Genomic DNA, 13847 nt, shown 5'->3' with positions numbered 1-13847 from the left:
ATCCCCTTACCCCCATAATTTGACTTACATGCAGCATGAAGTGATCACCACAGTAAGTTTACTGAACATCCATCATCTCATATAGATACAAAATGAAATAAATAGAAAAACTTTCTTTCCTTGTGATGAGAGTTTTCAGGATTTACTCTCTTAATTTTCATATATAACATATGGCAGTATTCACTGTATGTGTCATGTTGAACATCTTTAGTACTTATTTGTACCTTTTGATTACCTTCATCCAATTCCCCCTTCTACCACTCCTACCACAAATCTGATAATTTTTACCACAAATCTGATCTCTTTTTCTGTGGGTGTTTGTTTTGTTTTTGAAGATAACTGACCTACACTACTGTGTTAGTTCCTAGTGATTTGATATTTTGTACACTACAAAATGATCATCAAGGTAAGCCTAGTTACCACTTGTCACCATACAAAGATGTTACATATATATCGACGGTATTCCCCACAGTTTACATTTCATATCCTTGACTCATTTATTTTGCAACGGGAAGTTTGTACCTCTTAATCTCCATTACCTATTTCTGGAGACATTTTTGGTTGTCACAACAGAGGGCCTCTAGTAGGTAGAGGCCAAGATGCTGCTAACATTCTACAGAGCATAGCACAGCCCCCAACAAAGGTTTATCTGAGCCAAAGTGTCAGTAGCTCCGAGAAACCCTGGTATAGATTAATATTTTTCAAACCTTTTGCTATGAAAATGTGTAAATATATATAAGAAAATGTGGAAAAAATAGCTATATGTTTAAATGGTATAATCAACAACATCAGATACTTATTTACACATTGTTGTAAAAAATACTCACATCCCTGATATTACCAAAAAGCCTTAGGTAAATATTTATCTCATAGTATTAACTATGTGAGTTCTTTGACTTTGTTTTCCCAAAAAGAAACTCATCTAGAAATAAGGGGGAAACCCCCCCACAATACAGATAAATCCTCTCTGCTGGCTTGATTCTGTACTTTCTACTTCCTCTTGGCCTCTACATCTGTGAATGTTATGAGATGTCAATCCTTGCATTTGTTGCTGATAAATGATGTTTTTCTTGGATTGGGTGTAGTTGGTCAGATAACAGCATGGGGAAGGAAAAACTTAGTGTAATAGGCATATGCTCATTCCAAATTGTTTTGGAATATGTACAGCTGTTACTTCAGCTAAGTGGCTTAATTAATGGAAAATATCAAATTAGTAACGTGTTTTATAAAGTGTTATGGAGATTGAATTAAAATGATAAAAATTGAATTTTACATATCCAATCTATTTTTTTAAAGACTGTAAGACCTAGTATACTGGAAGTTTTCGTAGAAGCTTTCCAAAACTATTTTGTAAGTTGGTTTTTAAATTTCATTTAAAAAGTTGGGTCCAAATGACCAGGATGATATTAGATATGACCAAACAAGAAGTTTACTTCAGTTCTCCATAATACTATAAGACATTCCTGAAGCATTAAATCACATAGTCCCAGATAATTTACTGCACAATTGAATCCATGATTCTTATACTTGATTTGCCTTAGCTTCTACTAATGTAACTTAAAAAGAAAATAAATTTGGCCATTGTATGATTTTTAAAAAAATTATTGAATATACTCCTTACTTAGTCATAATTTCCTCACTTAACTACAATATTTTAGTAGGCAGCTTCTTTTTCTTTCTAGCACATAGAACAATGTATGGCACATAGTAGGTACTCAATAAGTATCTCTTTGTTGAATGAGTAAATGAAGATAGAGAACCATCCAGACTAGAATTATCCAGTCTGCCTGCCTGCCTTGTCCAAATTAATCAAAAAGCTTCTAAGTATTCTTGGTAGAGAGAGAGAGAGAGGAGTGTCAAATAATTCCTTTCAATTTTTACTTTTTCGATTGTTTCATAGTGTTAAAAATAATGTGAAAAATTGAGATTATTGATGACAGTAGTGAAAGAATAGTCAAAAGTTTGTCTGCCCATTTCCTGGTGATTACAAGTACTTTTCAGAAGTCAGCCACTCAAGTGCCAATCATTTTAGGGCCCAGGGACTGACTTAGCACATTCTCTTCTTCAGGGAACACAATGATTTCTTGGAGTTTTTGCATATTATGAATTGATGAGGATCCTGGGGTTAGAGTCAGTCCTCTGATTCATCTGCTTCTTCAGCTGTTCACTCGGAGATCAGGTTTTAGGGGACTTCCCTGGTGGTCCAGTGGTTGAGATTCCATGATTCCACTGCAGGGGGCATGGGTTTGATCCCTGGTTGGGGAACTAAGGTCCCACATGCTGTGTGGTGAGGCCAAAAAAAAAAAAGATCAGGTTTTAAAAGTAATCTATAATAATTATTGTATATATATTTTTTCTGTGGGAACTGGAAAGAATGAGAGATGTGGAGAAATTTTGAATGTTACTTTAAAAATTCCCATTACTATTTCTAGCTCTCACTCTGTCTTTAACAGCAGTCTCTTATTTGAAGTGCTGTGCCCTTTTTATATTTCTTACTGTTTTGTGAAACTGTGACCATAGAGTGAACATCTATTTTGACATATTTTTTCCTTAGAAGTGTTCATTATGCTTTCAAAAATGAGGGCAACATGGAGAATGCATACTGCTTTAAATGGTAAAACTATGTATTTTTATGGCAAATAGAGCATTGTCCTAGGTGCTGAAGATACTAGTATTATTTCAGAAAAAAAGAAAAAAAGAGTGGCACAAAGAGAAAATATGAAGCACATGTAAGGTTGTCTTATAGTCACGTATATCAGTCCTTCAAATATAAAAATCTCCAGTTCAAAGAAAAAGTAGCCTAAACTGATTGGGGACCAAGAAATGGAAATGCTTGTACTAAAAAAATATACAAACACTATTTTAAAGCAAATAATTTCTGAGGAGAAATGTTTTTGAGTAATAGGAAAAACAACGATGCCATTAATAAAAACTATGAAAAAATCTTTCAGCTGCTTTTAAGAAGGAGCTTTTTTTATTACCTATGATAATGTGCTGAGTATCTAAAATTACTGTTTAAAAAAAGAGAGACGATAACATCTTCTAGAAATTATGTTTTCCTAGTGGCTCAGTATTTGAAATTTCCAACATAACCTCTCCCTAAGAAGGGGGCAAATATTAACCCTTATAAATAGTCTATAATCTAAATAACTATAAATAGTCTTTAATAATGTATTTGGGGGGATTATAATGTAAAGAAAGTGGACCTGCAATAGATACATCTTACCCCACAGGTGTATCTCATTCTTTTTCATGTTGAAAAGCAAATGCAGATCTTTTACACAGGCCACTCTAAGTTGTTCCTTGGGCAATGGCAAAGTTTCTTTTCTCACGGCCGAACAATGTCCTCTGTGTGTGTGTGTGTGTGTGTGTGTGTGTGTATCTCATCTTTTTATCCATTCATCTGTTGAGGGATAAGTACAGTTAGCACAGTGGTTAAGAGGGCTAACTATGTAAACTTAGGTTCCTTAGCTTCTCTACACCTAAGTCATTTGGAAAATGAGGTAATACTAGCTGACATTTATTGAATACTTACCAAGTACTGGGTGTGTACCAAGTGTTTTACGCGTGTTATCTAATTTAATTTTTGTAAAAACTCTATGGGGTAGATACTGTTATTATTTCCACTTTACAACTTAAGGAAGCTCAAGGTCCAGAAACATTAAGTAATTCATTCAGAGTCACGCAGATAGAAGATGGCTGAATCTGAATCGATACTCAGGCAAATTGGATCTGGAGCCTGTGTTCTTGGCCACTATGATACATGGCTTCCATGGAATGATGTTAGTACCTTCCTCCCCTTACATAGGGAAGGATAAGATAATGCCCATCATGTGCTTAGCAATGTGTGTGTATGGCATATAATAGAAACTCAGTAAACATTAGTTATTGTAACTAGTATTCCTTTAATTCAAAATGCCAACTTTCTGTCCCCTTCAGGGATGCAAATGTGAATATTGATATATATAAATGCTTCGGAGAGTTTTTGAACTTAGTTCTGTATAATGTCTTTCTAAATAAACTGATTATGTTGATATTCATAAAGGGAAACTTAACTTGATTTCTTATTTTAAATTTTATTTTATGTGTTTTGTATTATTGTCTTTATCTCTGTCTTGTATTGATTCACCACTTCTTAGATTGATTCACCACTCCTGAAAACAGCAGCACTGGAAATTTTATTTACTGGCAGTTCATTTCTGAGCCATCCCTCTGCCTTCTCATTCCCTGAAATGACAGTCTGCTTTTCTTTAAATTATTAGTTATATAGTGACTTTTTCAGGTATAGGGATTTAGTCTATTTAAAAATGTTGTTTCTTCGCTTTTAAGACATCATCACTCAAGAGATGACAACAGCTGTTCAAGCAGCAGAAGCCACGGTGTCTTTGGTGACGCAGGAGCAGCAGGTTGCCACCCTCGAGGTCACCAGAGGCGAGGACGAGACCAAGGGAGGGAGGGCGTTGCCCTCTGCCACAGTGGATGCTCCTCGTGCTACTCAGCTGTCAAGAAGATGGGAGCCTCTGGCCACTGTGGTTTCAACGACACCCATCCCTGTCTCTTTCAAAGTTACTCCTGCTGTGGAAGGTCTGTAACAGAGGGAATTGAACTCAGCGTTTTCGGGGTGGATCTTTTCTGAGTTGATAAGGAATAGAATGAGTGAGGCAAATGGCCTGGGGGTAAAACCAGCAAGAACCAGGGGAATGAAATCAGAAGAGACCTGGGTTTGTATCCCAGTGTTGACCCTCACTAGTATTGTGGCTTCAAGAAAGTTTCTTAATGTCTCCAGGCCTTGGTTTGTTCATCTTTAAATAATGCCTACCTGTCTTATAGGTAATTTTCAGGGTTTTAACAAATGTATACAGAGAACTTTCTACATTAACATATAGGAGACCCTCAGATGCTCTGAGATCTTAAGGACAGTGAAGTTTTTGAATCTGAGTGATCATCAGAATCACCTGAGAATTACAAAAATTATTAGTATTTAGTTATTATTTTTTGGCTTCATGTCTCTGTTTCATCATTGGCCTAAGTATTGGATTGGCAAAAAAATTCATTTGGGTTTTTCCATAACATCGTATAAAAACCGGAGCAAACTTTTTGGCCAGCTCAGTACATCATACTTTTATATATTACCTGAGTTATCTTTGACTAATAAATACCTTCTAATCCTGCATGCCTGCCTCTCTCCCCACAAAACCCCTAGGATCTTGTCAGTAACCTACAGGTAACCCGCGAACCTTCCCGTCTAAACCCCTTCCTCCTCTGTTAACCATTAACCTGGATCTTCATTTCCTTGGCTTCTTTTTCGTTTCACTGTGTCTGGATGTACTCCTGATATTATATGTTTAAAAGTTTTAGTTTTTTACTTTATAAAAGCAGTATTGTGCTGTGGATAGCCTTTTGGGGACTTTTTTTTTAACTTGCTGTTCTATGGCTCCTATTTCTTTACTGTGGTTCTTTTGGTTTGAGTGCTTGTAATATTGCACTATGAAAATATATCACGGTTTATTTATCTCATCTTCATCCAGTCTTTTCTAGTGATTTGCATTTGGGTTGTTTACAGATTTCGCTATTGTGAACATAGCTGCCATGAATATTCTTTTACGTACTCTGCATTGCGTGTGTGTAGGAGATTCTCTTGGGTATATATATGTAGGAATAGGGCATATGAATATTTGCCTTTAGGAAGCAGTGCCTAACTGCTTTCCAAAACGATTGCTTCCATTTATACTGCCAACAGCAATGTATATGCTAATCTGTTGACCCATATCCTGGAAGCTTTCACAAATGGTTTCTCAGGCTTCATTACCAAGGAGGTTCTGATTCAGTTAAGTTGGGCTATGCAGAAAGCATGAAAATCAACATTTCAAAATTACCTCAAAAGATTATGATGATCAACTAGGCTTGGAAAAATGCTACTATTCTAGAGCTTCTAGGTTTGGGGATACCTGGGGCTAATTTCGCTGCTTTAAAACTGAGCATATTCCAGACACAGATCTAAACTTTTACTCTTTGACTTGACTTTTGAAAGTTATCTTCTCATGGTAACTCGCTTCAGTTGTGTCCAACTCTCTGTGATCCCGTGGACTGTAGCCCGCCAGGCTCCTCTGTCCTTATGATTCTCCAGGCAAGAATACTGGAGTGGGTTGCCATGCTCTCCTCCAGGGAATCTTCCCAGCCCAGGGATTGAACCCATGTCTTATGTCTTCAGCATTGGCAGGCAGCTTCTTTATGTCACCAAAGTCATCTTTGGTGTATATTTAAACAAATTTTGTTAAATTTTCTATCTTTAGTAATAGGTTATGTTGTTATTGTTTGGTCGCTAAGTTGTGTCCAGCTCATTTGGGACCCTATGGACTGTAGCCTACCAGGCTTCTCTGTGCATAGGATTCCCAGGCAAGAATACTAGAGTGGGTTGCCCTTTCCTTCTTCAGGGTATCTCCCCAACCCAAAGATCAAACCTGCATCTCCTGCTTGGCAGATGAATTCTTTACCACGAAGCCACCTGGGAAGCCCCAATAGGTTATATAAAATCCTATAAAATCCATAATATTGTCAATAGAATAAATGGGAGATTAAAATTTGAAACCAGAGTTCTGATTTGAGGTAGTGTATTTTCCTGGAAGATAAGTATTTGCCTTGGGTAGCTGAATCGATGCATTGTAGGAGATGGAACTGGTCTAAGTGCCAAATCTACTGTACGTGAGATACTGGTTTCATTAGTCATTTCTTGCTTAAAAAGTAAAAACGTATATTTAAATGTATACATTTCTCATTCAGATCATCTTTGGTCAAGTCATCTCTCTTGTGTTTGGCAGACGTAATGGATACAGTCACAGGACCAAATGAGGAGTTGTTCACACCAATTTTGGGTTCTCCAGTGACGCCCCCTGGAATAACGGAGGAGGCACCCAGCACTTCCCCAGCACTTGCTGATCCTGAGGCGTCTTCTGAAAGAAGAACTGCAGCTCCATCCTTTAGCTATGTTAACACAGCTGCCTCCTATGGCCTGGACCAACTTGAATCTGAAGGTATCCATGCTTTGAAGGGGATCTTTTCTAGGACAGATACAGTGAGTCACTGAGCAAATGTTGTTTTTGAGAAAAGATCAAGGAGAAGTGTATTCAGTCTCTAGTGTCGATGAGGGGCCAGTAGACTGTGGCCCAGCCAAATCCAGGTTGACATCTATTTTTGTATGACAAGCTCAGGTTGATCTTTACATTTCCAAGTGATTGGGGGAAAAAAAATCAAAACAAGAATAGTATTTCGTGAGACGTAAAAGTTTTTATAAAATCGAAGTTTCAGTGCTCCTAATTATAGCTTTGTTGGAATGCAGCCACATTTGTTCATTTGTGTGTTGTCTGTGGTTATTTATGTGCCAGCACAGCAGAACTGAGTAGTTGTGACAGAGACTAACTGCCCACGAAAAAATATTTATGGGATGGCCCTTGCCTGAAAAAACTCACTGACCCCTGCTCTCCATTAGTAACTCTCAATTATGGTTGAATGTTAGAATCACCTTGGGGAGTTTTTAAAGGATTCTAATACCCAAGTCCTTCTCCCAGTGATTCTGATTCAGTTGGGATGAGATCTGGCATCAACATTTCCAAGAGTTTCTTGAGATGATTTCTGTGTGCAAGCTGAGTTGAAAAACCTGGTTTAAATGGAAAACTTGAGTTTCCCCACTGGATTTTCTTGGGCAAAAATTTTAATGTGGATTGTATTTTTGTAACAGTGCTCTAGTGGTTAATGCTGGGTCATTCTCCCTTAATTATATCTCTGGGTTAGATGTTCCACTTTTTGGAGATGGGCAGTCTTCTCACCTCTTAAGGCTGAGAAATTCATGCCAAATTTTACTTTGCAAGACATTGGCTTTGAGCATGAAAAAGATGCTTGAGGTACAGCTGCACATCCACAAATGAGAAAACTGGAGATATAATGAAAGGTCGTTTAATTAATCAGCACTTTGGCAGGTGAACAGCTCCTGGCTAGATTGAAAAATGCCCAGTGATTTGTAAACTAATCTTGGAGATAGGTAAGCTCTTGGGCACTAAATTAGCCATGGGTTTGAAGCATTGAAGACATAGGGTGTGCTGTTATTTTATCTACTCTGTAAGAGGGAAGGTGGTTCAGCCAGGTTTTCAGCAGGCTCACAGTCTCTATTGCAGACTTTCAGGGTAATGCTGGTAGTTCTCTGGCAGAGAAACATGACATTTTAAGAGGAATGTGAATTCTGTGGAGTGCTGGTTTAAGAAATGGATCAAAGCAAGCTCAGAGGCTAAGAGCTCTTGCTCTCCACATTAAGATCAGAACTTGGAATGTAGACTCACATTAGCTGTCTGCCCTCCTTGATGCCATCTGGAAAGACCAGGTTTCCCCAAATTAACCAGAGTTACAGATGACAGCTTTGCCGGCAGAGCTCACTGAATCAGAGGGAAAAAAATGGATTTGTGAATAATCCATACTTGTGAAACTGCAATAATTTTCTAAATTTAGTTGATGATGGAAGTTGTATTGAGATGTGTGAGAATTTTCTTAACTTGCCTGAGATGTCCTGGAGTTTTAGTGCTTTTCTTCTACACGATTCAGTTCCAGCTTCTTTTTGAGAATATATTTTGTCACTTTTGATCTAAGTTATGATCCTTGTCAAGGCTTTGAAAGACGTTTTGGTTTAAAAATATTCTTTCTGCTACATTGTTGGGCTTAAGACAAGATTTTGAATGAGCACACCTTTTCTCCTAAGTAAAAGGGAGTGCAGTTTTTATATTTAATTAGTATGTGTTAGTACTCTTGCCTGGAGAATCCCATGGACGTAGGAGCCTGGTGGGCTGCAGTCCATGGGGTCACGAAGAGTCGGACACGACTGAGCGACTTCACTTTCACTTTTCACTTTCATGCACTGGAGAAGGAAATGGCAACCCACTCCAGTGTTCTTGCCTGGAGAATCCCAGGGACAGGGGAGCCTGGTGGGCTGCCGTCTATGGGGTTGCACAGAATCGGGCACAACTGAAGTGACTTAGTAGCAGCAGCAGCAGCAGTATGTGTTAATAATGTTGTTAGTTTTACGCTGGTCTGTCAAACCCTCTGAAAACAGAAGTGACTATACTTATTTAAATTGATAAATCAATAGATGCATTTTCAATGCATGTTTTCCCACCTTGTCCAGGAATATAAGTGCAGCTTGAGGCTGTGACTAGGTGAAGAATTTTAATTTTTCCATAGCAATGGACCCAGGGGAGGATAGTTTATTTTTACCTAGAACAGGATCATGTGAGGTAAAGTTGTCTACCTTTCAAATTTGAATCTCTGTGATGTGTTGATTGGAGAAGGCAATGGCACCCCACTCTAGTACTCTTGCCTGGAAAATCCCATGGATGGAGGAGCCTGGTGGGCTGCAGTCCATGGGGTCGCTAAGAGTCAGACACAACTGAGCGACTTCACTTTCACTTTTTCACTTTCATGCATTGGAGAAGGAGATGGCAACCCACTCCAGTGTTCTTGCCTGGAGAATCCCAGGGACGGGTGAGCCTGGTGGGCTGCCATCTATGGGGTCACACAGAGTCGGACACGACTGAAGTGACTTAGCAGCAGCAGCAGCAGCATGGCCCAGATGAACCGAAAATTCGTTTCTGCTTGGTAGCCTGTCGTGTCTTTTCCTTTACATCACTACAACATGATGACGAATGGTGTGTATCGTTTTCTAGGACCGCTGTAACAAAGTACCTCAAACTGGGTGATTTAAACAACAGACATTGTTCTTTTGCGGTTTTGGAGCCTCGAAACCTGAAATCAAGGTGTAGGCAGGGCTCTGCTCCCTCCAAAGCCTCTGGATGGGGATCATCCTTGCCTCTTCCAGCTTCTGGTCCTTCAGGCATTACTTGGCTTGTGGCAGCAGAACTACAGCTTCTGCCTCCTCCTTCATATCTCCTTCCTTTGTGTTTCTATGGCCAAATTTCCCTTGTCTTATAAAGACATCAACCATTGGGTTAGGACTCGCTCTACTAATTACATCTTAACTTGATTACATCTGCCGGTACGCTATTTCCAAATAAGATCATATTCACAAGTGTTTGGATTAGAACTTAAACATATATTTGCACTGGGGGGTAGGGGTGGGGGCAGGTGCACAATTCAACTTGTAATAGGAGGTCTGCTTCTGAGGAGTTTTCCAGTTGGCTCTGAAGACAGAACACCCCTTGAGAGGTATGCACTGGTAGACTGGGAAAGTTTGGTGTGTTTCACATTTCTCAAGCATTGAAGAAAGCCTGCTTCTATAAGTGCATAGTGCCCTTTGCCTATTTCAATAAGTCTTTTATCTTGTCAGCAAAAATGCAGTTTGATTTTTGAAGGATAATGGTTTATCTTTACTTCTTTGTATTTTTTAAGGGAATAAATGCTTTCAGGATGATAAAAAATGCATTATACTTATCTCAGGCATAATTCTACCAGGGCTGTATTCAGCATCTTTGGACTATAAACATGACAAAGTGTTCTAACTTTTAATTCAAAATTGGATAATAGCAAAGCTTCCCAGGTGGTGCTAGTGGTAAAGAACACTCTTGCTAATGCAGGAGACTTAAGAGAGGCAGATTCGATCCCTGGGTCGGGAAAATCCCCTGGAGGAGGGCACGACAACCAGCTTCAGTATTCTTGCCTGGGTAATCCCACAGACAGAGGAGCCTGGAGGGCTATAGTCCATAGGGTCACAAAGAGTTCACAACTGAAGCAACTCAGCACACACAGTATACACACACACACACACACACACACACGTGTATATATATATATATATATATATATATATATATATATATATATATAAACTAATTTTTGAACATGATCTCTGTTTAAGTTGATACCATTTTTTTGGTTGAATATTAATGTATTTCTCTGCTCCAAAATGGCAGATTAAAAATTTCTGATTGCTTATGAAAACCTACTTGGAATATTTTCATTTGGGTTAGCTGTTTTTAAAATATTTTGAGACTAATATCAAATTTCAATATTTCTTATCAGAAGAAATTCTACTTTATGTATTTGAGAAATCCAACTGAGGATATCTAAACAAATCAAACTTATTTTGTTGTTGTTCAGTCATTTAGGCGTGTCCGACTCTTTGCAGCCCCGTGGACTGCAGCACCCCAGGCCTCCCTGTGTTCACTGTGTCCCAGAGTTTGCTCAGACTCATGTCCATTGAGTCAATGATGCCATCCAGCCATCTCATCCTCTGTTACCCCTTTCTCTTCCTGCCCTCAATCTTTCCTAGCATCAGGGTCTTTCCTAGCTGACAATGAGTCGGCTCTTTGCATCAGGTGACCAAAGTATTGGAGCTTCGGCTTCAGCATCAGTCCTTACAACGAATATTCAGGGTTGATTTCCTTTAGGATTGACTAGTTTGATCTTCCTGCTCTCCTTGGAACCCTCAAGAGTCTTCACCAATACCACAGTTCAAAAGCATCAATTCTTTGATGCTCAGCCTTTTTCATGGCCCAGCTCTCACCACTATACATGACTACTGGAAAACTTAATTTTGGCCTTTCCTATATTTCCACAGAAGATGGAAATTCATCCGTGCTGTAAAACTGTAACAATAGTTCTGTAGGGTGGAAGATTGTGGCTTTAATAGTTCAATACTATTATGCATACCAGGTACTAGGTTTTAAGAACGTGTGAGAAATAAGAACAAAAACGAAGGTTTCTCAGATGTTGTGATTAAGGTATTGGTGGGCCTTCCTCACATCCCCAGCACTTCCTCCCATAATATCTGGAAGCCAATACCTGGGCTTTCCAGCTGGTGGGAAACTGCTTGGTGCTGACGGGACAGACTTGGGAACATGGTGAATTTGCTTGGACTCTCCCAAGATGAGCCTCTTAGCTTATTGCTTTTCTGCAAGAGAAGAAATAATTCCCATTTCCTTATCTGTTTCAACACGCCTGTTTATTACTGAGTTTATAGAACAAACTCATAGTAATTGACGGAGAAGGCAATGACAACCCACTCCAGTACTCTTGCCTGGAAAATCCCATGGACAGAGGAGCCTGGTAGGCTGCAGTCCATGGGGTCACGAAGAGTCGGACATGACTGAGCGTCTTCACTTTCACTTTTCACTTTCGTGCATTGGAGAACGAAATGGCAACCCACTCCAGTGTTCTTGCCTGGAGAATCCCAGGAACAGGGGAGCCTGGTGGGCTGCCATCTATGGGGTTGCACAGAGTTGGATACGACTGAAGCGACTTAGCAGCAGCAGCAGCATAGTAACTGATGTGCTGGTGAATTATTCCCCCCTTTGTATGATGCATATTATATGTAAACACATGACATGTTACTTGAAAAAATATATATATATAAAGAGGTTTTTAATTCTAGATTCCAATAGGAAAACCATGTTTAATTTTTTAATAACTTGATTAAAAAATGAGACCAAATACATCATTTAACTTCCATTTTCTCTTTCTGACAGCTTTTCCCTTGTTTTTCTAAGACCATTTTGACTATCCTAATATTTAGGTTTTGAAAGATTGTACTTTTGACATCTTTTCCCAGCAAGGCAGCGTGCATGGGGCAGAAGGCTGTCATTCTCTGTCACTTGTTGTTTGGTCTGTTTCAGTGACAATCCATTTTCCTCCCTTCGTGAATAGTTGTGTGTACACATCTGTGTGTGTATGTGTTTAATTTCATGGATGTTTTTTCCACAGTCCTCTGCGGGCATTTCCTATATATATGTATATATTTGCAGCACCTCTTAATTTCCTCTGCTGAAGTGATAGTGATATTATCTCTCCTTTCTTATCTGGAATTCTCAGTTATGCCTCATCCTAGGATTCTCTCTACAATAACATAGGAATTTCAATAACATAGGAATTCCAGGAGAAAGTCATGTTTGAAAAGCATGCCTTTGTTCAGATGACATATCTTTTGGCAATGTGGGGACCTCATAATTGGTACTGAAATCAAGATGCTTAGTTTCTTTCTTTTACTGGTAAATCAGAAATGAATGGGGAAAAGCATTCTTTAAGCAGCATTGTAGAGAAACCTCAGAGATATTTTTCTTTAATAGCTCCATTGAGGATTCTTAAGAGCTCATGTAATTTTTATGAGAGAAATATTTGCTCTTCACCTGCACTTTAATTCACAAAATCATTTTTTTTGGTCTTCCCAGTATGCACTTCTTTTCAGAGAATATTTTCTTATTATTTTCTCAATCCTCAAATAACTTTTCAATTCATAAGGCAGCTAGAATGGATGAATGAGAAAGTCAAGGAGGAGTCAAAGATCTCATCTCAAGGCCACATTTATGAAGCAAGTTTATGTGACTTATTTTGGGGAGCTGTTACATGGGTATAATATTAAAGATCCAGTGGAGTGTTGTAAATTTGAACTGTCCACTGTTACTTGTGATACTGTAGTATGAGGTTAAGGAGGTTCATACTGCTTTTCACTCTGATCATGTTAAGAATGAGTACAAATTTTGGCCTTTCTTCTTGAAAATGCTTTGGATTTAATTTTGCCTCAGTAACAGAGGCAATTTCAATCACTGATTACCTGTTATGATAAGTCACTTTGTTGGCTTGTCCTGAAATCATCATACATTCTCTGGCATTTATGATAGATCTCTGTTCTTAAGTACTTGTGTGTTCTGTAAGTTGCTGCTGCTGCTAAGTCACTTCAGTCATGTCCGACTCTGTGTGACCCCATAGACAGCAGCCCACCAGGCTCCCCCGTCCCTGGGATTCTCCAGGCAAGAACACTGGAGTGGATTGCCATTTCCTTACAGTAAATTACTCAGCACTCAGATTAGTCAACATATGTCTGCTCTTAATGTTCACATAGCCAGTGGTATTTCAGA

General features: G+C 38.8%; 1 protein-coding gene across 2 annotated transcripts in view; it reads left to right on the top strand.

Moving 5' to 3' along the window:
* The window catches only part of ARMH4 (armadillo like helical domain containing 4), a 147956-nt gene that overhangs the window by 11053 nt on the left and 123056 nt on the right, over positions 1 to 13847 (top strand). For both annotated transcript variants that reach the window (XM_070797654.1, XM_019968976.2), the window contains exons 3-4: positions 4330 to 4584; positions 6819 to 7031. In XM_070797654.1, coding sequence (XP_070653755.1) covers positions 4330 to 4584; positions 6819 to 7031 — 468 coding nt within the window. The remainder of the gene's footprint in view (positions 1 to 4329; positions 4585 to 6818; positions 7032 to 13847) is intronic.

Source organism: Bos indicus, chromosome 10 (assembly GCF_029378745.1).
Source record: "Bos indicus isolate NIAB-ARS_2022 breed Sahiwal x Tharparkar chromosome 10, NIAB-ARS_B.indTharparkar_mat_pri_1.0, whole genome shotgun sequence".
Classification (NCBI taxonomy): Eukaryota; Metazoa; Chordata; class Mammalia; order Artiodactyla; family Bovidae; genus Bos; species Bos indicus.
Note: the sequence above shows the minus strand (reverse complement) of the source record. Positions and strands in the feature narration are given on the sequence as shown.